Source organism: Aquarana catesbeiana, linkage group LG05 (assembly GCF_042186555.1).
Source record: "Aquarana catesbeiana isolate 2022-GZ linkage group LG05, ASM4218655v1, whole genome shotgun sequence".
Classification (NCBI taxonomy): Eukaryota; Metazoa; Chordata; class Amphibia; order Anura; family Ranidae; genus Aquarana; species Aquarana catesbeiana.
The window spans coordinates 95,657,913-95,684,086 of NC_133328.1; the positions used below are offsets into that span (position 1 = coordinate 95,657,913).

The 26,174-nt window shown below is 41.3% G+C and overlaps 1 protein-coding gene across 10 annotated transcripts in view; it reads left to right on the plus strand.

Moving 5' to 3' along the window:
• KMT2C (lysine methyltransferase 2C) overlaps positions 1-26,174 on the plus strand; it is a 454,559-nt gene that overhangs the window by 255,202 nt on the left and 173,183 nt on the right. For 9 of the 10 annotated variants that reach the window (XM_073629967.1, XM_073629969.1, XM_073629975.1 and 6 more), the window contains exons 11-14: positions 2,146-2,294; positions 6,451-6,558; positions 8,882-9,606; positions 26,055-26,174. In XM_073629967.1, coding sequence (XP_073486068.1) covers positions 2,146-2,294; positions 6,451-6,558; positions 8,882-9,606; positions 26,055-26,174 — 1,102 coding nt within the window. The remainder of the gene's footprint in view (positions 1-2,145; positions 2,295-6,450; positions 6,559-8,881; positions 9,607-26,054) is intronic. The other variant, XM_073629973.1, reaches the window with a different exon arrangement.

Genomic DNA, 26,174 nt, shown 5'->3' on the forward strand with positions numbered 1-26,174 from the left:
GCAGTTTTTCTTATCTTGGCGTCACAGACCCAGGACAATATCCTGGACAGAAGTTAAGACATCTTGTACATTAATAGGACACAAGCAAAGTTTTCATAGTGTATGAGTTATATATACACCTTTTAGGTGATTGGACACTGGCAAAACTTTTAGGGCACACGGGCACTTCCCCTATAGCCCTTCCCCATTCCGCAAGTCTTCATAGTTTTCAATTGCCCTGCATTGCACGCTCCCTATAAAAAAAAAAAAAATAATAAATGCAAATTAGTTTTTACCTGCAAAAAAAGTGTGATTTTTTTTTTCTTTTTTTTAATAAAAGGTAAACTTATGCTTTAAGCCCTTACTGTCTCCTAATGCCAGCATAGAAGCAGTGTGTCCAGATCATCATAACCTTGGTAAAACCTTGAGAGTTGAACCCAGACCACATGTTGTGGGGAGGGCCTGCAGTGTTGCTTCAGGAACCGGATCATGCATGGGCACTTACCTTGGTACAACATGTTGAGTTAACCACAGGGTGCTATACAGGTCCAGGACTGTGGTCCGTTGCTTTGGAACACAGTCCCTGAAGGCCTCTTAAGGGGTATGCCCACAGTGACGGGTGAAGCCTTGGACATTTATATATATAGTCTGGGAATGGAAAGAACACCGCGCTCAAAAGAATGTTAATACTACTAAGCTGCAATTCAAATGTGCGATACCCACATAAATTTAAAGAAAGAAAAAAAGAACTGCGCTATACCCTAAAAACATATATGTGAATATATGTGACAACTAATATGAAAGCTTAAACTGAGTGAAATTGTGAAAAACCAAACTGGTATCTAACTATTACCAAATGCATATAATCAATACCACAAAGTATATAGTGAAACCAAATTAAAACACCAAGTCCATAAATCAAATAGGCAGATAGTCCACTAGGCAGTGGGAAGAAGCCCTTGATCGCTGTTCATAGGGGTCAGTGTGCAAACGGAGAAAATAGGGAAACACCCATCACAGTGATCCTCCACCACCTGAAGTGCACGCTTACCAAATAGCAAGCTGAATGAGCTTGATCAAATAAACCGGAGGCCAGATGGACATGGATCTGCAGCGTCACTCTGTGTATTGTAACAGGCAGCAGTGGACTGGGTAGAACGGAGACCTGGATATCCAACTAGCATCAAAGCATTCCTCTGGCAGCGTGGCCGCAGGCGGATTTAGGGAAGTATCAATCCCCGAATTACAACCATAGGAATAAAAGAGAGGTAGCCATAGTGTGACTCCGTAGATAAAATTTATTAAAACAGTTGGTAAAACACTTACAATTTTGCAGTGAAAAGAGAGCAGAAATCGCCGGCCGGCTGGCAAGCGCCTGTCCTAATGTGAGGCGATAACGTCAGAGCCTAGTACTAAGACAATGAAAACATCATGGTAATGATCCTAGCGGTATGAATGTCAGACCAGTACAGGTACATCATATATGATTGAGCATAAAGATCTCCAAATAATCAAGAACAGAGTGTACCCAAACCGGTAAGGTTAAATTGGTATTGAAGACTGTAAAGCTCATTGCTGATGATATGGATGCCGTGGTCATATCATACCAAACACTACACAGCCGTAAGTCTATAAGCAAACCCTGCCGCTAGGATCATTACCATGATGTTTTCAAAATAAAATGTCTAAAATGCCATGCCTTTTCTCCCACTACTGTTTCTCAGCCAAAGTTGGATTCCGATATGTGGGTCCTAGAGGACATAGACACACAAGGGAATTTAAAAAATATTGGGGTATTGGAGATAGCTGCAAAAGCAAGATTGTCACTATATTGAAGAGGACGTCTCACACGATATGCTTGCTAATCCTAATGGCACCTGCATGTACTGGAAATATTAGCCATTTCCCGCACTGGGAACTGTACTGCGCTGCACTTGCACTTTTCATACAGGCTGTGATTTCAGAAATAGTGCAGGGACCTTTTCCCTGCGTTTCAGAAGGTATGGCAGCCCATTCAATTGGATGGGATGTCATGCCTGTGCAAAAGTGATTAAAACGACCACTGAAAATGCTTAAAAAAGCTGAGGGTTTAGTATCACTTTCAACTTTTAAATGTTGATAAATATTCTGTTTAACGTTGTAATATTATCTGTTCCGGTTTTCAAGGTGGATACATCTAGAATGTGAAAAATGTGCAGATTATGCAGATGATCCACTAAAAGATGAATACATCTGTCCGATGTGCAAACAGCTGGAGCCAGAGGATGATGGAGGGGAAGAATGCATTGAGATGGAGGTTGCAGAATCCGATGCAAGTGAGTATTCTGAGAATTTTGATATGTTTCAATGTTTTTTTGTAAACCAAATATGCAGTGATTTAAAGAATTTATAAAATAGTTTAAAAAAAAAAATGGAAAACATTCCAGCCAAACCTTTTTTTTTTTTTTAAATATCTTGAATAGGGTGGAGAAGTGAGTTGATACTCGTCTTTGACTGTTGTCACTGGTCCAGGTTTCACCACCAAGAGACATTTCCTCATCTGTTATGTGAGATTAGTCAATGGTGTTACTTCTCCCCGTTGTTTTGTCCACATGACACAGGGAAAGTGATGGGAAATTGTGTTGTCTGACTAAAGACATGACATCTCGGGTGGAGGTTCAAATACTTGCTCACTCTGTGCAAAGCCTTAACATTTTCAATATGAGTATTTTTCATTTCATCTCACTTGGGTGATACAGCTTACCTGTCAAGTGGCTTAAATTTTCCTATAATTTATTTTAACTGGCCACCCTGTTCATTATATCCCTGTGGTTAGGACTGTCCTAATTATCTGAATGACATTGAATATGTGCATGCAGAACTACATTTTGTAATTCACGAAAAGGGATAATGCACAGTGTAGAATCTTGTGACAAGGCTTTGTTTTGTAAATCTTTGTATACGTGAAATTGTGGGTATGTGCAAAAAAAAAAAAAAACATACGCCACCTTTGCACACATAAGAGGGTTCCATTCCTTGAATAACTGCAGAAAGCCTAGTAAGTTGTTTCTTGAAAATAGGGTTTTATGGCCTGCACTGCATTACTTAATCACTTGAAGACCAAATTGTTTCACCCCATTCCTGCTCAGGCCTTTTTCAGTTTTTAGCCCTGTTACACTTTGACAATCATGCAACACTACCCACATGAATTTTATCATTTTTTTAAATGGATGGAAGTTTATTTTGATGATATTTAATCACCACTGGCTCTTTTTATTTTCTGCTATGTTAAAGGAAAAAAGTTTTTTTGAAGTTGTAAGTTTTCGTTACACATCTAATTTCCCGACAACCTATCATATTTGAGTTCCCAAAGTGTCAAGGGTGGGGTGTGTGGCTTTGTTCGAGTCCGAGCTAGGGCTGCCATTCATCTCCCTTCATGCACATTGGTCTGCTTCATGATGTGCAACTTTTGGATCTTTTTCCTTTCATTTGACATTGCTGCAGCTTATAGCTAGGACGAGCTCCCTGTCCCTGCCTGCATTCACAGCGGTCTAGTTGGACTTTACCTCTCTACCTGAGCAGCACCTAAATTTTGTCCTTTTGGGTGACACTGCTGGTTCTTAATAGATATAAGCAGGATGGTAAGAGAGCGTTGTCACCCACAGACAGAACATGTTACTGGCAGGATCACCAGGTGAAAACAAAGAATAAAATAAAAACAGTTGAAGTACAGTGAGGGAAAAAAGTATTTGATTCCCTGCTGATTTTGTACATTTGCCCACTGACAAAGAAATGATCAGTCTATCATTTAATGATAAAATATCCAGAAAAATAGTTATAAATTGATTTGCATTTTAATGAGTGAAATATGTATTTGATCCTCGATCAGTCAGCAAGATTTCTGGTTCTCATATGTTTCCTATACAGGTAACGAGCTGAAGTTAGAAGGACTCTCAAAGGGAGTGCTCCTAATCTCAGCTTGTTATCTGTATAAAAGACACCTATCCACAGAAGCAATCAGTCAATCAGATTCCAATCTCTCCACCATGGCCAAGACCAAAGAGCTATCCAAGGATGTCATGGACAAGATTGTAGACCTACACAAGGCTGGAATGGGCTACAAGATCATCGCCAAGCAGCTTGGTAAGAGGGTGACAACAGTTGGTGCGATTATTCGCGAATGGAAGAAACCCAAAATAACTGGCAGTCTCCCTCAGACTGGGGCTCCATGCAAGATCTCACCTCGTGGAGTTTCAAAGATCGTGAGAACGGTGAGGAATCAGCCCAAAACTACATGGGAGAATCTTGTCAATGATCTCAAGGTAGTTGGGACCATAGTAGCTAAGAAAACAATTGGTAACACACTACATCTTGAAGGACTGAAATCCTGCAGCGCCCGCTCAATGTCCCCCTGCTCAAGCAAGCACATGTACAGGCCCGTCTGAAGTTTGCTAATTAACATCTGAATGATTCATAGGGGAAACTGGGTGAAAGTGTTGTGTTTAGATGAGCCCGAAATCAAGCTCCTCAGCATAAACTCAACTCACCGTGTTTGGAGGAGGAGGAGAAATGCTGCCTATGACCCCAAGAATACCATCCTCACCGTCAAACATGGAGGTGGAAACTTTATGCTTTGGGGGTGTATTTCTACTAAGGGGACAGGACAACTTCACCGCATCAAAGGGACAATAGACCGTGCCATGTACCGTCAAATCTTGGGTGAGAACCTCTTTCCCTCAGCTAGGGCATTGAAAATGGGTCATGGATGGGTATTCCAGCATGACAATGACCCAAAACACACGGCCAAGGCAACAAAGGAGTGGCTCGAAAAGAAGCACATTAATGTCCTGAAGTGGCCTAGCCAGTCTCTAGACCTTAATCCCATAGAAAATATGTGGAGGGAGCGCAATGTTCGCATTGCCAGACGTCAACCTCAAAACCTTAATGACTTGGAGAGGATCTGCAAAGAGGAGTGGGACAAAATCCCTCCTGAGTTGTGTGCAGGCCTGTGTGAAACGTCTGACCTCTGTGATTGTCAACAAGGGTTTTGCCATCAAGTACTAAGTCATGTTTTGCAGAGGGGTCAAATACTTATTTCACTCATTAAAATGCCAATCAATTTATAACTTTTTTGAAATACGTTTTTCTGGATTTTTTTGTTCTTCCCTGTCTCATTGTTAAAATAATCATACCGTTAAAATCATAGACTGATCATTTCTTTGTCAGTGGGCAAACGTACAAATTCAGCAGGGGATCAAATACTTTTTCCCTCACTGTAGCTGCATTAAATGACTGGTGCAAATGCAGAACTATATCTTATTCTTGGGTTTATATACACTAAAGGTTTATTCAATTAAATTTAATATAGCTGCTTTTTGAGAATGTTCTTACAGGATTCATTGTTATATTGCTGACACTGTTTAAGGCCCCTTTCACACTTGTGCGACTTTTCCTGTGACTTTGGATATCGGAGTCGCATCACAAGCCATACCCTATGATTCCCAATGATAACCATTCATATCTGTGCAGCTTCAAGTCGCACTGACTTCAAAGTAGTCTCTGTACTACTTTGGTCCGACTTTGATACAAGTTGAGGTCCATGGACCTCAAGTTTACACAGGCATTCCTTGAAATCTTGGCTAGATCGTGCGACTTTCAAGTCGCGGCAGTGTGAAAGGGGCCTAAGTGAAACTATGCTATCTTTTGACTCTAGCTGAAAAATCTGTTTCAAATATTTATTTTACAAAATTGTTAATACAGAGTATCTGTAGCACCCATATAGAGACTGCTGGAATGCTTGGCTTCCCACTAAGAAAGCCCAGCACTCATTGCTTCTATGGACTTTTTACAGTCATTTAGCTGTGTATGATGTTATCTCCTGCCTCTACAGCTTAAGGGAACCAGTAAAAATGCTGCTCAGCTGTCTATTTTTACTGCCTGCACCCACAAGTGTTAAATTAAGGCTGCCTGTACATTATACGATTTTCTTGTACAATTTTCCTTTAGAAACCAATACCACATATGTCAAACTCAAACACTTTTAATTTGTATGCAATCAGGCAGGCCCTTGCACTACATAGTTGAAGGTAAATCTAAAGAAAATTGTTTAATACATGACCAGCTTAAGTCTAAGTGTGCCACCTGCCAAGCTGTTGGCTCTTGTGGCCTTGAGTGCACCATGTTTTCCAACTGCAAGTGGTAATTATGAAATATTTGTGTGCAGTATTTTATACCTACCTGATTCAAAATAAATACATTTTTAGCATTTTCAACTTTTTTTTGTTTTTTAATATAGGTTTTCTTTCATGTATTTAGTTAATTTAAAAACAAACAGAAAAAAAATTCTGCAGAGTGAAAAGTGAATATAGTTTCATTGCTTTCCTGTATGTGCTTTGTGTCCCCTAATATGTTTGGCAGTGGCCTACAATATTTCCTCCTTACACAGTAATGAGTTAGCCACTTTATCAGACTAACACCATTTTATTATTTCAGTTTGCACAGATGAGATTGAAGTGGATACAGGTGGAAAAAATACATTTCAAGGTGAAGCACTTAATCATAATGATATTGTTCCAGATGCAGCAGCTGTGTGTCTTGACGGTATGTATTTACCTCTATATAATAGTATTACTCTTTACTCTTCGCTAATTTAATGTGGAACTTTAGTCAGAAAATGAAGTCCTGCTAGATCACGTCAGGCTGGCCCTTTTAAAGGTATAGCTATGTAAAATAAGCGTCTACTCTATACTGTTTAAAATCCAGTAATACACTGTCTCGCCCCGCTCTGCACATGCTCAGTTGCTTTCCATATTTAGGCACTGATGAATTTGTAGAGGCCGATCTGCTGACAGCCTTAAGACTCCTTTCACACTGAGGCGGTTTTCAGGCGTTTTAGCACTAGAAATAGCCTCTACATAGCGCCTGAAATCCGCCTCCCCTTCATTTCAGTGTAACTTTTCACACTCGGGCGGTGCACTTGCGGGACGTTAGGAAAAGTCCTGCAAGCAGCATCTCTGGGGCAGTTTGGTAGCACTGTATACAGCGCTCCCTTAATGCCCTACCCATTGAAATGAATGGGCAGTGCTTCCAAAATGCCTGAAAAAAACGATTCGGAAATTCCGCAACGCTGGCATTTTTAACCCCTTCTTTGTGGTTAAAAGTGTCCCGCTAGCGGCCGAAAAGCGAAGCAAAAGCGTACCATTAATACCCCTAGCTAAGGAATCCATCTGCAAAACAGTGACATATACATTATGGCCTGTTAAGAGATAGTAGTAATAAAGATCTTCTGCAAGGGCTTCTTGATATTGATCACACAAGGAGATTTAAAGTGTTACTTAGCCCAGGACCCTGCATTCACTATATCTGGTCTACAGTACACAGAAATGCAATTATTTATTTATTAATTTATTATTAATTAATTTATAATTATTTATTCATTATTTTATATTATTAAATATAAACTGCTAAATACCTTTTCTCATCAGCAGTATATAGCAGTCTTGTGACTTCTATCAGTGTCCAGCCAAGCACTGGTTAAAGATTGGAGGAGTTTTCTGACTGTCCTATGAGACTGCAAGACCCCTGACCCTCTGTCTGGACAGTGCTGATTGGCTCTGTGCTGATCACATGCACCCTTCCAAGAAAAAAAAAAAAACCCTCTCTCATAATATTCACCAAACTGAGCATGTGCGGCCTGACTCCATAGACTCTGTTATCAGGAAATTATTAGGGCACAATGGAAAGAAGGGAGGATCAGAGAAGACAGGATCAAACAGCCTTTTTACACAATGCGGAGGATTTAAGGAGTTGTAAAGGCAGAAGGTTTTTTTTTATGTTAATGCACTCTATGCATTAAGATAAACCTTTTGTGTAGCCGCACCCCCAAAATACCTGAGCTTCTTCTCTCTCCAGCAATGTCCACGATCCCCTCAGCCATCCAGTACACTCCTCCTGATTGGCTGAGACAGAGCAGCTGTGCCATTGGCACTCGCGGCTGTCAGCCAATCAGGGGAGAGAGGGGGCGGGGCTCCGTGTCTGAATGGATACATGGAGCTCTGACTCAGCTTGGGTGCCCCCCTGTAGCAAGCTGCTGGCTGAGGGGAACTCAGAGTGAGGGGCTAGGAGCAGCAAAGAGGGACCCAAGAAGAGGAGGATCAGGGCTGCTCTGTGCAAAACCAACTGCACAGAGGAGGTAAGTATAACATGTTTGTTATTTAAAAAAAAAAAGAAAAAACGAGCCTTTACAAAAACTTTAAACCATTAGGTTCCACAGTGAGTATAACCAGCATGCTTTACTGCATATACAGATTGATTTTACTGTTGTGGGCTTGGAAACACTTTAAGAAGCCAGTGAGTAATTGGTCTGCAGAGGATTTCCAAAAATTTGGGTGGATTTTGCATTTTAGGATGTAGCACATCCAAAATCATAGAGCTTAGAGAAAAGACAAATTAGGGTTAGAATCTATTGTATGACTAGAGCAGACCTGAGCAAACTGCCCCATCCAGCACTTGACTTTCTCTGTCTGGCCCGTGATGCCTCCACTGTCAAGTTGGAACCTTGAAGTTTGTTATTAAACCTGTTTGCCTTTTTCAGGGCACAACAAGCATCATACATACCTGATAAGAAATGTCTGTTCACAGCTTTCAATTTTAAGCGGCTGTAGAGTAGGTGTAACGTATCTGAAATGTATATGCAATACAGATATTTTTTCCTGTTACTTCTGACTTCTGAATCTGTCTGGAAAGGTCGTTGTAATATCATTAGCAGAGCAACAAAACCAACATCTTTTTTTGGGCCTTATGTAGTAGTCGTTAAAACTTTACCTCTTTTTTAATGTTGCAACATAAAGAGAAGGTGTAAAAACAGTTTTGGTTTTATAAAGACATTTTTTTCACATGTATGTTTATCTATTTAATGTTATAGATACACCGAAGAATGATGTCAAACCGGATATGGAAAGCAAGCCAGCCATTAAAGCAGACACGGACAGTATGGATGTGTCCCCTTCAGACACAGCACACATGCTGTCCAATGACAGGACAGATAAGGCTGAATCTCAAAAGAACATGTCACCTCATCAGCCACTGTGTCTTCAATCAGAAGAAAATCGTCTTCATCCACAAGAATCACCGACTTCATCCAGGAACCTATGTGATCCACAAACCTTTTCACATGTCCCAGAGAATTCTTGTAAATCACCTTGCAAAGTCAAATGCACAGATGATGCTTATGTACAGTTAGATGAGCACTTTGATTTGAACAGAGGCCATGATCACATTTCAACAAAGAAAGAGGATCCTCTCATTTTGGAAAACTTGGATGTTCAAGACATGGAAGCTACTCCAAACAGTGAGACATCTACAGAAATGAGCTCACCCTTAGGACTCAAACTTCTCAAGTCTCCCACAGGAATGGATTCCCCTGCCACCTCTGTTGACACTAGTAAGACCAGCGTGTCATCCTCACCAGCAGTATCTATTGACTTTCATTCTTCGAATGAGCTGTTTCAAAGTCAGACTCCGGCACATAGTTTTAGCACAGCAAATGCCTTTTCCACCACATTCATATCCGTAACACCAAAAATTGGCATGGGTAAGCCAGCTATTACCAAAAGGAAGTTTTCTCCTGGTCGGCCAAGATCTAGACAGGTATATTTTTTTTCTTTTTATAGCTTATATAGTACTGATCAATATCCCGCAACTTGAAACACTAATATATAAGGCTGTAATGTGAAGGTTTGTGGTATTAGTCACATGAGGCTTTATTTATAAATTATAAGTGTTGAACAGCAACCTAATACTTGGTGGTTCTAAAGGCAAAAGGTTTTTTGCCTTAATCCATTCTCTTAGGTTAAAAAAAAAAAAAAAACCTTGTGTGTTCTCCCCTGTAGTCCCCCTTAAATACTTTCCTGAGCCCGATCTCAATGTGCCTGAGAGCTGCTGCTCTCGCTATCCTCACTGGCCATGAAGGCGGGAGCCATTGGCTCCTGCAGTGGTCAATCACACTTTGTAAAGAAAAAGCAGGGGGCTGGGCACAAGTGTCCCCATAGCAATTGGCTTGCTATGGGGGCACTTGAAGGGAGGAGGAGCCAGGAGGCGCTGGTGGGGGGCTGAGAAGAGGAGGATTGGGGCTGCTTTGTACAAAACCATTGCACAGAGCAGATAAATGTGACCTATTTGTTATTTTTTTTTAAAAGCACTTTAATCTCAAACACCCACCCTTTTATATGTGTATGCAGTAGTAAGGTTTTGGATGCTCAACATATATATTGCCAACCAGTAGGCTCCATGCTGACGTTTGGCAGTGGAGAGATCAGTCTCGCGTCTTAACTCTCATATATTACATTTAAAAGATAACAGCTATATGGCAGCAATATCATAAAGTTGAGATTTTTATTAGCAGTCCTATACAAAAAACATTTTCTGACATGAACTTTAAAGTGTATTTAAGCCCAAATGTATTTATTTTTTGGCCATCCCTTACTCGTTGGGAAGAATAATCCTCACTTTCTGTCCTGGACACCAGAAAGTAAAAGGCAGTCTCTTCAAAGTAAGGGTAATCCTTCCTTAGTGGTCACCAGACCAAGTATCCCCATTGGAAGGTGTTCCCTCTTTTGGCGATGACCCAAAATGTAGAATGGTCACCAGGAACATTTGAGATGATTACTTTCACCAGTGCAAACACAAATGGCAAAATAAACTCTAGCTGGGGTTTTAACTCCCTCACCACTCCATCTAAAAAACAAACAAAAGGGAAGTGCTGTGGTAGAGCCATAACAAATGAACAAAGATGTATTTCATATCCTTAGAGGACCGTTTTTAAGTATCTGGGTAATATCTTTCCACCATCTTGTTTCCTCCAGAAATGTTTACAAGTGCTGTATAGTTTTCCTAATTTTCTTATTACATTGTTAGAAAGTGGCACATGACCTCTTGGAGGTTGATACTTTGTTAGTTTTGTGCACAGGGCTTTTGTAGATTGGGGGTGTTGTCCAACACTACCATTTTTATTTAAATGCAAAATGCTGCATGTGACCTGCTTTGTCTGCCAGTACAACTGCATCTCAATTTTTTTTTTAATCAAAGAAGCGCAAAGCGGGTCATGGACAGTTTTAGAACTGTCCCCAGTGAGGTGAATTGGAATCTGTTAAAGCACATGTCAAGTGCAGGACAACAACGCCTAACTACAGCCCTGTAACAGAAGTCTGTGAAGTCATGTTTGAATCCAAACTGGCCCCATAACATCACTCCAGTACAGTCTATAAAAAAAATAATAGCAGAATCTTCATGCCACCAGGCATACATGGAAGAAGTGGAAAAAGTTGAATCTGGGTGTTGTCAGTCTTGTTCAGCAATTCATAACCAATCAGAACAGAACCAGCAAAGAAACTGCTCCAATGATGCAGTTTTAGCTTCCCCTATTCTAATGTGAGGAGTTACTCAGAATTATGTAGCAGAGGAAATATTTGGGCACAAATACAAGTTTTTTTTCTGTGTGTCAGGTCCCAGTCTGCATATTAGTTGGCCTTACATTGAAAGGAGGTGATTAAACCATAATTTGTTTTATGTAGGGATTTTGGCAGCTCCGTATCTAAAATATTGTCCTGTTTTCTTATTTGGCCTCTTGGATTAGAAGTTGAAATAGACTATTAATTTAGATGAAATTCAAAGAACAACATCAATTTAGTTATAGAACTTGTTGTGAATTACAATGTCAGACAAATTTGGCATTGACAAAAGCAAAATATAATTAAAATTGTCAGATCAACTATTGGGGCCAATTCACACCAGTGCATTGATCTGCATATTAGTACAGCTGTAAAACTCAGATCAGTGGAAGGACATCTGAAAAACAACAATTTCCAGTACATCCTATTCGCACCATAATGCTGCAAATGCATGTCAATGGACGTCAAAATATGTCACCGGACGTCCGTGCGCTTTAGAATGCAACTAAAATAGATGGAAATGTACGTGCATTTTCCATACATTTTAACGCAAGTCAGTAGGGCAGTCCTATACAACTTTTAAATTTAAAATCTTCTTTTTGTTTCCTTTTCACTCACCCTTTTTTAAGATAAATTTAATTGTCCTAACTAAGCAAAATCTCCTAATTTCTTTCCATTTGATCTGTGATGCCCTCACTTATTCTACAGCTTAAAGAAAATGTATTGTGTTTTCCTCTGTAAATTCCTTGATATTCTTGACAGCGGGATACGTTTTTGAAATAGTTTTGTTATTATGAAATATTGCAATATTAGTATTTGATATTTATTTTCTTGTCCATGGAGGGACACAGGATTTCTTAGACTGTCAAGTTATACTGCTGCCTACAGGAGAAGTGGACACTGGCAACAAAGAAACAGTTGACTAGCAGAGGACTACTCCCTACAGCCATCATGGCCCCATTTTTTTTATTTATTTTTTTTTAGTAGTGTCCAGGGGGAAGTGGACAGGTTTCCTCAGTTTTCTTGGAATATTTTTCTATCAACAGCTGCTGGTACATACATATTGGATATATTGAATCCCCAAAGTCTCTCCAGTCAGCCAGGTACTGGTAGATTGACCCCGACTGGAGAGGAGTAAATTTAGTAGATCGTTGCTATGCTAGGGATTCCTTCCTTAATTGTATCTGAGACAGTGTTGTCAGGAACACCCTGTCATTAGCAGGGCACTGTGTGCAAGTGAACCCTGTGTTAATACTTTGTTCAAGAAACTTATGACATTTGTACTTTTTACATTGCTGTCAGGTCCCTGCAGTTGTAAGGGTCTGTACATTACAGGGGCACTGAATATGTCTTTAGTGACCCTTGCTTGCCAATGCTTTATGTACGTTGCATGTTGGCCACAGGGGGGGGGCTCACCTATTTATTTCTGCGAAGTCTTGCTAGGGTAATTGTTACTCTATATTTTCTCACCTTTTCTTTCTCCCTGGCTCCTGATGATGCAGTTCCCATTCAGATCAGAGGGCATGCATGCTTGTGAAACTACCTTTCACTGTGCCTGGGCATTGGAGAAGGTGCCCGGAGAGAGCAAGTGTGCACACACGCAATGTCCTCCTTCCTTCCTTGGTTTTATGTGGAAGGGAGACTGTCTCCTACACAGTAATGCGGCTTGGTATTGTTTCTGACATCTGAGAACTCCTTCACCATGGTGTTTAGCCACAATCACCAGATTCCAGTTGCAAGAATCAGTGGTCCAAATTGTTTCCTGCATTTACAGATGGGTGTCCAAGCCTGGATGCAGTCATATGCACCCAGACTCTGACCTCCATCCCTAACCGAAGGTAACCGTTTGGTGGTGGTCCGCTCCATGCTGCTTTCAGGATATCATTACTGGATACAGGCTGAGCAGCTCCTGCTTTTCACATGCACCTGTCATTCCAGCAGCAAGATTCTGGTTTATGGGGTTAAACACCTGTGTGATGGAGGCCTGGTGGTTCAATGGCTGAATGATGGGCATCTTTTTTTTTTTTTTTCCACTCATGCCTATAGTGATCCCTCCTAAGTGCCCCCTGCTGGATGCTGAACACTTTAGTAAGTTCTTCTGAATAGAGTTTACCCACAGAAGCTCACAAAGCCTCCTCTGGCTAGAGCTAAATCAAACAGTCATGCTGGAACTTCTGGTTTGGTTCAGAATCCCTCTACAGATACATTATTAGATGTGGGCATGTTTGATTTCAGTCGGCAGCTGTTATGCCTACATCTGAGAGATTTGTGCGTTGTTGCAGCATTCAGATTGGTGGCAATTAGTGGCATCGACAACTCATCCTTGTGATTGTACTTTGTTGAAGCATGGTGTATGCCAATTTCAGGTGTGCTGGTAGGTTAAAAACTTGCTGTTTCGTAGTTCTCCAGTCAGTGCTTTTGCATGGACTTTCCCGGTTATGGTTTTGGACCGCATATTGCTTGTATAAAAGTGTTTTTGTTTTTTTGTTTTTTCTGCATGATTTTCGAGGGCTAGTGTCGCTATGTATAATTTCTGATGACAAGAGCAGCCATCTTCCTCAGTGGAAGAACCCTTCGAAATAGTCTGCTATACTTTTCCCCCTCGCTGTTAAATGTTTGTTTTTGTTAATTTCCTCATCGAGACCCTCCAAGCCTGTTTCCCAGTCCACCTGCAAGGTCTGGCACTCAAGTAAAATCCTCAAACGTTCCTTTAGCATGCAGGTGCATCTCCTGATGCTTGGGTGCAGGGGGTTGTATCTCAGGGCTACAGTTCAGAGTTTTGTTTCCTGGCCCCTCCTTGTTTTCTGACCTCCAGCCTTCCTGTGTCATCCCACAGATTAGCAGATCTCCAATAAGCGTTCTTGAGTCTTCTGTATCAAGGTTTCATTGCCTCAGTTCCTGTGGCTGAACAATTTCTGTCAGAGGCTCAAGCAGAATTTCCTTATTAGAAATTTACCCAGATTTGTTCCCATGGTATTGGTATGTTGAGTGAGGCCCAGACTGCAAGGTGAAAGTGTTTTCTTTACAACATTCTAGTTCGTTTTTTTTTTTTTTTTTTTTTTTATCGGGATGGGGAATTAATTCTATTTTATGTGTATATATACTCATTTTTATTAAAGCTCCAGTTCACCAAAACTGCTTCTTTAGAAAAACTCATTCCTTATATTTTCCGGATGGACCCCGTAGGGTACCCCTCAGTCCACCATCTCTAGGTGTCTGAGGCAAACCCTCATCCATACTTTGCAAACTTGTGTTCTTAAAGTGATTGTAAAGACTCGTTTAACAAATAAAAAAAAATAACAAACATGTTCTTCTTATCTCCTCTGTGCAGTTGGTTTTGCACAGAGCAGCCCGGTTTCTCCTCTTTTCAGGTCCCTCTTTGCTGCTCCTAGTCCCTCCCTCCTTTGAGTGCCCCTCAGCCAGCAGCTTGCTACAGGGGTCACCCAAGCTGTCAGAGCTCTATGTATCCATTCAGACACAGAGCCCTGACCTGGCCCCACTCCCTCTCTCCCCTGTTTGACTTTGATTGACAGCCGCGGGAGCCAATAGCGCTGCTGCTCTGTCTTAGCCAATCAGGAGGAGTGTACTGGATGACTGAGGGGATCATGGACATCCCTGGAAGGAGAAGCAGCTCAGGTAGGTAATTGGGGGGGGGGGGGGGGGGGGGGCTGCTGCTACACGTAGAAGGTTTTTTATCCTAATGCATAGAATGCATTAGGATAAACAAAAAAAACACCTGTCTTTACAACTCCTTTAAGCTTTAATCTAGGACATTCGATTTCTTGCACCTCTCTACAAAACGTATTTAATGCACGTGCTTAAGGCTGAACATAGCACAATTTTTTTTGTTCAACCAGAGGGTTAAACAAGAAAAACGGACCCTATTCCCCCATCCACACATTTGAGGGAGATCGGGGAATACTCCCGCTGTGTCTTTATGTTCTGACAGCGACTTCTGTTCAACCAGGATACCCATGTGTGGATCGAATTTCGATCCATGTATGGCCGGATTAAGGAGTTGTAGCAGATCTTTCCTAGGAAATGTTGGGTATTGCAGACTCAGCTCTCATTGAGCATCTTGGAACAATCACTGCCATCAAACTTTCACAATTTTAGCCAAATTGCAGCTGTATATATAAGGAGTAAGCTCCTTGCACACATGGTCACGTAGCTACTGTGCACCTGGGAAGAGTAGGTGCGTTGTTTAGCCTCACTGCCTGCAGGCTATGACTGGACGGGGCTAAATATTCAAGGTCTTATGCATTCAGGAGCTTATGCCGGGACCAATATAAATTTACAGTGCAGGCATTGACCCTGAACACACAGGGCCCTAAAAACAAGTACCTCTTCTTACAGCATTCAGCCTTGTCCAGCCACAGCGTGCCATAAGCTTGCTGAATGCTGCACCTGTCCTCCCATGCGCACTAAAATGCTGGGAGGAATGCACAGCAGCTAGATGCCCCATGTGTGCAAGGAGTCAAAGAAAACCTAGTTATATTGTGTGTGTTAGATTCCTTTTGTTTTCTTATGTGTGTATTTGTCGGTTTACTTGATCCTTTCTGGACCAAAACAAAAAGGTAAGTATAAAAATATTGGAATGCATTAAAGCAAACCTACGCTTGTGTTCCACTGCAGAAAAATACTGGTCCATTAGGCTCCATGCGGCTGGGTGGAGGGGTTCTGCCGCTAAAACTTGTCAAAAGGCTGTTGAGTTTTTTTACACTGCAGTGTCTCCACCCCACCCAGTGTAACTTTATCTGAACAACCAAAAAAACTTTGTATGGACCTTGGATCAAGACTAATGTCAATATTAAGCCGAAATTAATAATAAAATCGAAACTTTTTATTCATGCTCTAAAATATGCACACTGTATTGCAAACCCAAATTACCATATCTAGCAGCAGGGACCTTTATATTAAGTCTGTCACCATAATAACAGTCTGACCTAGTAAATATGATTTAAACAAGAGATAGAGTATATATACATTTTTTTTTTTTCGTTTGAAACTTTCCTCAAGTCCCACCAACAGCTATGATACTAATTATTCTCACTTTGACAATCATACATGTGTGTTTTTCGGAAGCGAACCTCAGCTTTTGAGTTTAGAATTGATTTAACTTAAGTGCTCTATATGTCACACACAAGGTCTTTAATGATTATAGTGTTAATTCTAAAGTTTCATGTAAAGAACATATCTACCCAGAGTTGCTGTTCCAGTTTTGTATGAAAAATGTTGGTAGAGGATAATATGTAAAATTATACACATTCTGTCTAGCTTGTAGCCCAGTGTATCCGTGTGCTAGGTTTTGCTATCTGGAATTTCATTAGACAGGGTATATCCCATACTGTAGACAAACAAATTGGTTGGTTTGTGTTTGAGCGGCTTCATTTCATCCAAGGGGATGGATCATACAGAGGCATTTAAATCGGGCAACAGTTCATGCATCTGTTGAATGTAATAGCCTCCCAAAGCCCTCTCCCCTCTTCCTAAGCTCTCTCCCCTCTTCTCAAGCTTTACCCCTTCTTTTCAGCAGCTGCAGCATTTAAGAGCAGTGTGTACAGCAAGATTTTACAAAGCATTTGCAAAACTTTCAACAGTCTTTGAGCAGCTTTGCTTCACCCTTCAGCTCAAGTTTGGAGATAATAAACACCGATCTAAGGCCGACCATACACGGTTCAAATCTCAGCTGGTTCAGCAGGAACCAGCTGAGGTTCGAACCGTTAATGGGCAGGTTGAATGTACTAAGTTGATTAATCGATCAGCTTGTGTACAATTACAATTTGTGTACAATTAGCCTGCCAGATTATCTTGCGATTATCACTAGCGGCTGCTATAACCGCTAGCAATAATCACTGTCTTCTCCAAGCGGGGATGGCTTCCCTCCCCGGGAGAAGACAATTGCTGATTCCCCTGTCAATACTGTTTGTGTTGATGAGGGAATCGTGCAAATTTCTTTCCTGCAACCCGTGTACGGCCTGCCTTAGTGGAAACTTGGGCTATCACATCAAAGTAAATTTCAAGTAAGCCTTGGCACTACTGGAAGCTTGGTGAAAGTAAGCTGAACCCTGCTTAATAGTTTGTTTAAACTGGTAGTGATCATTCCCATTTATATCTTTGCTTAAAATTCTCAAACGGGAGCTGACAGTGGAGAAGGAATATAACACCTGTCAGGTTTTTTATTTTTTTGTCCTGGCAATCATTATTACTGGAAGTAAAAGAAAATCTAAAATTTTGAGTGGTCACCAGAATAAAAATAGAGGAGAGATCTTCCAATGGGTATACTAGTTCTGGTGGCCTCTGTAGCTCCCATGGATTTCCCTCAATTTGGAGTGATTTATTTTCTCCTTTCTGTTGTGGTTATGAAACAGGAAAGGAAATCCCCCCCCCCAATGAGGCATAGATGGCAAAAAAAAATTTAAAAAATTGACAGGGGTTGTTAACTTTTGCTATCCACATTTAAAAAAAAAAAATTCTCTTCTATTTTAAAGTAGGACTATAGGCAAAACTTTTCTTTCTTTTTTTTTTTTTTTTTTTAAATTTTGAGTAGAACAAGGGAGGGTTATAACCCCTGTCAGATTTTTAGTTTTCCTCTGTGTCCCATTTTGGAGATTTCCCTCCTTCACTTCTGGTCCTATAGCCAAACAGGAAGTGAGAGGAAATTCCCCTCAGGTCACCAGAACTAGTGTCCTTGTTGGAAGATTTCTCCTCTATTACATTTCGGAGGACAACCCAAAATTTGTGATTTTCTTTTACTTTCACTTTCCATGATAATGGTAAACGGGACAAATAGAGAGGGGGGAATCTCCCTAGTGGTTTGAGTGGTTGGCATGTTGGAAATTTTTATGAAAAATTAAGTAATTTAAAATCAATGATAGGAGAATTGTGGGAGAATTGTAATCAAAAAATAAGTGTGCTTGAGCTGTGACCTGGATGAAAAGAAGATTCCTGGCCATGAATTTTCTATTCCGTAACAACATGAGGTGAAACTGAAAGCTTGGTTGGTCAAAATTTCAGAATCGACAATGGCACTATCGGATTAAGAAATGCACAGATTTTCAACAAATCATTCGGAATTTAACCCATGTATGTTGTTACCTATAACCCTCAGGTTGTGTCAAGCCATAAAATAATTAGTTGAACGTGGATGTACAAATACATACACAGAAAGGATAATAAGGGGAATTGTGTAATCTACAGAAAGCAAGACAGCAGAATTATCATCCCTTTATTGTTTAACTCAACCAAAATAAATATATATATATAATTTTTTTTTTTTTTGCAACATGTGAAGTCACATGTGACAATTTTATGATGGGGTCAGTACACCATATAGAATTTCAATTAGCCTTCCATTATGTTTTTTGTTCTGTTCTGGGTTTAGTGGCTTGTAGTGTTTTAAGGCTATAAAATAGGGACCATATTTCTCAGCTAGTGTTCATGCTTGATTCTGTCTAGTTTAACTACAAAGCTTTCTTGAGTCTGTAGGGTGTTGTGTGGTCAAAAAAGCAGAACAGGCTGTAATAACAAACTTGCAAGTTTTGGTTTGTATCTGGGCTGCTGTTTAACCACTTCAGCCCCAGAAGGATTTGCCCCCTTCCTGACCAGGCCGTTTGTGATACGGCACTGCGCCCATTTAACTGACAATTGCGCGGTCGTGCGACGTTGTACCCAAACAAAATTTATGTCCCTTTTTAGAGCTTTCTTTTGGTGGTATTTGATCACCTCTGCAGTTTTTATTTTTTGCGCTATAAACAAGAGTGTCAATTAAAAAAAAAACACAATATTTTGTACTTTTTGCTATACTAAATATCCCCCCCAAAAATAATAAAAAAATGAAATTTCTTCCTCCGTTTAGGCCGATATGTATTCTTCTACATATTTTTGGTAAAAAAAAATCGCAATTAAGCATATATTTATTGATTTGCGCAAAAATTATAGCGTCTACAAAATAGGGGATAGATTTTATGTCATTTTTATTTTTTATTTTTCTAGTAATGGCGGCAATCTGCGATTCTTATCGGGACTGTGACATTGTGGCAGACAGATCGGACACTTTTGACACTTTTTTGGACCAGTGACATTTATACAGCGATCAGAGCAAAAAATAGCCAAATGATTACTGTGTCACTGGCAGGAAAAAGGGGTTAACACTAGGGGACTATCAAGAGGTTACATGTGTTTTTGGAAGAAGTATTCGATTTTTAGAAAAAGTCAGGGTGAAGTTGGTTATTCTAACCATTCAAATTTCATATGATGAAACACCTAGCAAAAAGTTCATTTTGTCGTTAATAGAGTCAGGAAAAAATGTTTCTTTTTGTTCTTCTCCCCATAGTGGTGATTCCTATAATTTCCTGTCCTGGTAAGGGGTTCACTGAGACATGAATTGAAGGGTGTTTTGTCCATTGGTTACAAGCAGCAATAAAAACGCATGTTGATGGTGTAGTGGGAAAAGGTTGGCACTTTGACTTTGGTACGACTTGCTTTGACTTCTGATATAGAAGTCACATGCAAGTCATGCCGAAGTCACGCTGGGGTCCGACTTCAATGTCGTGGGACAACCCAGGCTTAGTCGCAATGGGTTTACAGACAGCAGCAGAAAAAAATGTACCAGAGGTCTCGCTTGAAGCACCTGCGGCTTTTGAGAGGCTTTAATTCAGCTTTAGCTTTGCTTTGTTTTGGAGAAATTGCAGGTATGAGATATTCACACACACACATAGGGCATCTGTCAAGCTGCAACAAAGCTTCAAACAAGCATCTCGGAAGCACCACTGAAGCTTTATCGAAGCACCACCAAAGCCTCAAAAACACATCATAAGAGCATGTTGAAGCGGTAGGCGCTTTAATGTGTTTTGAAGCCAACGCAAGTGTAAATGAGCCCTAAGGCTACTTTCACACTGAGGCGCTTTCCAGGCGCTACAGCGCTAAAAATAGCGCCTGTACAGCGCCTCTCCTGTGTCTCCATGTGAAAGCCCGAGGGCTTTCACACTGGAGCGGTGTGCTTGCAGGACGGTCAAAAAAGTCCTGCAAGCCGCATCTTTGCAGTATTCACCGCTCCTAAAGCGCCCCTTCCCATTGAAAACGATGGGGCAGCAAAACCTGCCGGCAAAGCGATGCTGCAGTGGCGCTTTGCAGGCGGTTTTAACCCTTTTTCGCCCACTAGCGGGGGTTAAAACCGCCCTGCTAGCGGCCGAATAGCGCCGCTAAAACGACAGTAAAGCGGAGCTAAAAATAGCGCCGCTTTACCACCGGCGCCCGCCTGCCCCAGTGTGAAAGTAGCATTAGTGTTTTTTAACATGAGAGAATTTATATTGATGAGCCTGTTAATGTAACATTGGAGAAGGGTTTGTCATTTGTGTCACTTGTAGGAAGCTATATTATTTATATACAAGCTTTGCTTAACATCAAGACCCCTTTCACATGGGCATTCTGACTGTTTTTTTCCCTCCATTGATGGCTGCAAAATGCATAGGCATGCATTTCTAGGGCAGCACAGTGGCTAAGTAGTTAGCACCCCTGCCTAGCAGCACTAGGATCGCTGGTTCAAATTCCAACCACAGCACTACCTGCCTGGAGTTTGCATGTTCTCCCTGTGCATGCGAGGGTTTCCTCTAGATACTCCCGTTTCTTCCCACACTCCAAAGACATGCTCTTAGGTTATTTGGATAATGTCTAAATTTTCCCTAGTATGTGTATGTATGAATGTGTGTTAGGGATCTTTAAATTGTAGCTCTTTGGGGGCAGGGACTGATGTGAATGTACAATATATATGTGAAGCCATGCAGAAATTGACGCCACTATTTAAGTACCTGTAATAAATAAAAATAAAATATGGGTAAATGGATGACCATCTGTTTACATCTACATCTTTTCAGACCTGTTTTTTTTTTTTTTTTTCTTTTAAACAGAGAAAGTCTCTATCCTGTCTATTTAAATGGACCTGAATGGAGGTAAACGGACAACGTCTACTTTTGCATTGGTTTCTAAGGCGCCGGCGCCCATCGGCGTCCTAATAACCGCCACTCATCCCTGCTGTCAGTGGAGAATCCCCCCAAATGTAAACAAGAGTAAATATTTAAGAAAAACGTGTGGTCCCCCCCAAAAATCCATTATCTGAGCATGGAAAAAAGGGGGGACAAGCATTCCCATACTCCCTTTTAATCTATACCAGGCCACCGCCTTCAATATTGGGAGGGAAGGTTCGGGTACTTTGTCAGGGGTCAAACAGTCAGTAGTAAATAAAAACGCAAAGACACTTTTTGTCCCTTTATTTACTAAATCAATAAATAAATAAAAGATCCCCCCCCCCCATGTATATTCTTCATCAGTCATGATGAACGACAGCCACCGACCCGCACAGGGGGAAAAAAAAACAGCTGACATGTGGCCGCTCCGTCACTTGCCTCCCACAGCAGGGGATAGTGGAATGTCGGTCCGTGTCAGCAGAAGGCGAGCAATGGAGCCGCTAGGTGTTGGCAGATAGCAGGTTTCTTTTTTTTTTCTTTCTTCTCCATGCAGGTCGTCTGTCATTCATCATGATTGATAATAGATGTACATCCGCGGGGGAGGACTTTTATTTATTTTAAATAAAGGAGTTGTCAAAAACTGTGTTTTTCTCTACTATTGAGTGATTTTTTTTTTTTTTTTTTTGTGTGTGTATCATGTACCCCATACTCATTCACATAGGGGTAAGGGGGATTGTCAGTAAGTGGGCTCTCAATAGAACGGAACCAGGGAAATCCCTCCCTGACAGCAGGGATGAGTCATGGTTGTTGGATGGATGCCGGCAGGTGGATGTGTACACTAAAAAACTGATGTAAACTGAATCCATTTTTTTCTATGAATAAACATGTCTGAATGGATGATGCCCATGTGGAAGGGGCCTTGGGTACATTTGCTGTATCTTTTAGATACATTGTTTACATTCCTGTATCATATATACTTTATAGGAACTATCAAATTGTTACGATTCCCAGGCTGTATACCCTTAGCCTGCTACTGCCATTGACCTTAAAACCGAAGTTGTGATTTGCTAGTCTTGGCCCATGTGTCTGCTACATCTCTGCATGAGCTCTGAAAGTATTGTGGACAGCCTTGCCATTACCAGCCTCCACACATCATCTTTTTGCTGTGCTTCCTTTGCTCTGTGTCATTGTCTGCTTAGCAGTATGTAGTTATTTTTGCTTTTATTTTTCTGTAATGTTCAATTGGCAGGCCAAAAAAAATTAAGGGATGTTGTCTTATGGTAGTCCCATATAAAATGTTTTTCATTTTTCTAAGCTTTCCAGTCTGTTTCCATTGTTCTTTTTTTATTAGTATAAATTAAATCAAGGTTATATGCAAAGCGTCTTTAACCTATCTCCTCTCCAGCACATTTTTGGCCAAAAACGAGAAGATGGTTCAAAGATGCAGTGCTCAGAGGACAGCTTAGAGAATAGTTCTGTAGGCAAGCCATGTCTATTCTTCCCACTGATGTCTGTTTGGGCAGAGCAAGCTCAGAAGAAAAGCACTGTTTGATTTTCTTTTTCTTTGATGCCTCTCCGTTCTATGTTCAGATGAATATCTGTGGGGACAGGAGATCCATCACTATAGAGAGAACTGTTAGTCTCTATGCGTTTCTGTTCCTGAACAGACCTTGCATCAAAATGCAAGGTCTGCTTATTTTGTAGACTCCCACTTTTATGTAAAAAAAAATAGACTGTAAAATGAAAGAAAAAAAATAGCTGCAAAATAAGTAAGTAATCACCTTACACCCCAGCTTCTGGTATGCTCGCCTAAGAGAGGGTGACAACACTGTGTCTCCTCTTGTGATCCTGGAAAAATTGAGCTTTCAGAATCTCTCGAAAGGCAATTCTGAACAGTGCTTGAGTGGCTTTTTGCAAAGTTTGAGCTTCCCCAGAAGATAACGGTTTTAAAAGCTGTGGTGTGAGGGAAATAGTTTTACTTGGAGTGGGGTGTCATCTTTTGTCTCTATTAAGCTTCATGGAGAAAAGATGGGATAAAAAATACCCTTGAGTCCATGTCCATTTCCTGCCCTATTCTGTCCTATTATTCCTGTTGAATTTTGGCAGCTTAGTGTCTTTGCTCTGCTTCCCTGGCAAACTAGCAGTTGTCAAGTATTGGTTTGATATGGAATAGTAAAGCTGGTGCCACATGGTATCACAGTTATCTAGATTTTGACACTATACTGCTAAGCCTCCTTTCTGCTAATTTCTCATCTGATTTCCAGTGTCACTGGGGCTGGAGCCACAAGATCAGGTTGTATTTCTTATTATAGTTTAGCCACTTAGGTACAATGGTGCCACGTACCCTTAGATCTAAATGGATGTAATGTGTCTACCAGGAGAACAGCAGAAGGGTCTGAAGCAACATTTGTAAAAGCCAGTTGCCATCTTAAAAAGGAAGTAAACTTCCTTTACTGACTTTTACCTATAGGTAAGCCTATAATAAGGCTTACCTATGGGTAGTGTAAATATCTCCTAAATGTGCACCATATAGGAGATATTTACATTACATGCAGCCAGTGACATTACTGGTGCGTGCTCTCTGAAGGAACGGCCACAGGTGCCGTTCCGAGCCCTGTGCTGTGAGCTGGGGCTCATACGTGAGAGTGACGTCACCACGGCTCCGGACAGTCACAGAGCCGGAGCCCGTGACACCGGAAGCAAGATGGGTGACGATGGAAGCAGCTGCAGCTCTGACATCGCGGTGCTGGAACCGCTTCATTTTAGGGTAAGTTTCACATAATCACAATCACAAACATTATGACTTCACCTTGCTGGAGAAAAAAAAAACCTCCAGCGGTATACAACCGCTTTAAAGTGGTTGTAAGGGCAGAAGATTTTTACCTTATTGCATTCTATGCAGTAAAGGAAAAGACCTGCATGCACCTTCCCCTTCCTCCCTCCCACTAAATACATACCTGAGCCTGATCTCGATCCAATCATGTGCACAAGAGCCAAGGATATGTTGCTCCTCACTGGCTCGGATACAGCAGCGGGAGTCAATGGCTCCTGGAGCTCTCAATCAGAGCCAGTAGCGAGGGACAGGGCCGAGCTCTGCTCTGTGTGTCTTATGGACACACACAGCGGGGCATGGAAGCAAGCACGCATGGGTGCCCCCACAGCAAGAGACTTGCTATGGGGGCACTCAGTGGGGCAAAGCCATTAGCACCAAGAAGAGGATCAGGGCTGCTCTGTGCAAAACCATTACACAGAGCAGGTAAGTATAACTTGTTATTTTAATTGAAAAAAAAAAAAAAATGAAAGCTTTACAATCATTTTTAGAGTGACAGTAAGTAATCTGTAATCATGCCCTACCCAAGCTTTGTTGGGGGAAGATCTGTCAACAGGGTTGGATTTTTGCCACCTGAATTCTGTGGTTTTCACCTAAGAGTCCAGTGTCAAGGATTTCACTTTGGCTGTTAAGCCCGCCCTCTCCTTCCTGCACCGCACAAGCATGCATGTAAACTTGGTTGAAGTGCATGTTTGTACCACAATCTCTTGTCTGGCTACAGAATTGTGCATGATCTGGCAGCTGAATCATTAAAGCCTGTAGGTAGCTTAAAGTATAATTTGAGTCAAAACAAAATGTTCTTGTTGAAAAGTGTGGAGGAGGTTAGAATCTTTGTCAGGTGTTTACTCCTATGTGGCATCTTGTTAGAGACATTTCCCCCACTTTTTGTGTCCTGGTGACAGCCGATTCACCAGATAAGAAGTTTAGAGTAAATCTCCAACAATAACACAGACAGAGGTAAATATGTCCCTGTCACAGATTCTTCCTAACCTCCTGTCTGGTAATGTCATGGTGAATGTCTACGGCCCTTTCACATGGGGCGGAGTCTGCGCCTGCTCAGCATAAAATCTGTCGGCCGATCCCCGCTGAACAGACGGATGGCTTGTCCGTGTCCGCTTGTGCAGGGCAAGCACAGAAACAGCCCGCTGTCCTCTATGGGCGGTCAGATATAAATGGACCTCCTCTCCGCATTTACGCCCAACAGCCATTCAATCCGATCCGCTAGACGGATGGGGAACGATCCCCATCTGTCTGTTTTTAGTGGATCAGGTCATATGTCTGCAAGTGTCAACGGACACCCACCGCTCCATAGAGGACAATGGATGGTCCGATCGGGTCCGCCTAAAAAAAAATTGACAGGTGGCCCTCGATTTGGTCTGCCCATGTGAAAGGGGCCTAGTGAAGTGCTGGAAAGCGGTGAAAACCAGATAGGACTACCCTAAAAGAAGATATCCAGACATACAGTTTCTTTTGAAGTACAATGAAGTTTTAAAGCTTAGTATGAGATAAGTTGGTATGAGTGGTATATCATGACTCCTTTGGTGGTTGTTTCAAAATTCCCCTGAAAATGTTTGTTTTTCCCCAATTGTAATGGGTAAGAGGAGGAGGAGGAACAAAAGTGGAAAATACTGCAGGTTATACTATGAGCTGTAATGGCCAATGCCAAGAAGTCTCCTCTAACATGGTCCTTATAGCCACATGTCTCATGTCTGTGCATGTTGTAATATATTTCAGAATAAATGCAGCAGCCTTGTTGTCTACATTTGCTTGGCTTATCTAACCTTTTATGTTGCTGGCTTTTTTTTTTTCTGTTGCTGAGTTTATACATATATTTTTTCACCTGCCATGTCTTAGGCTTCTTGGAGTACCCATAATACAGTGAGCCCACCTTCCTGGTCAGCTGATGGCTCAGAAGGTTGGGACACTTTTAAATCCAGACAGCTTCTCGGCAATCCATTATGGAGCATCAAAGTG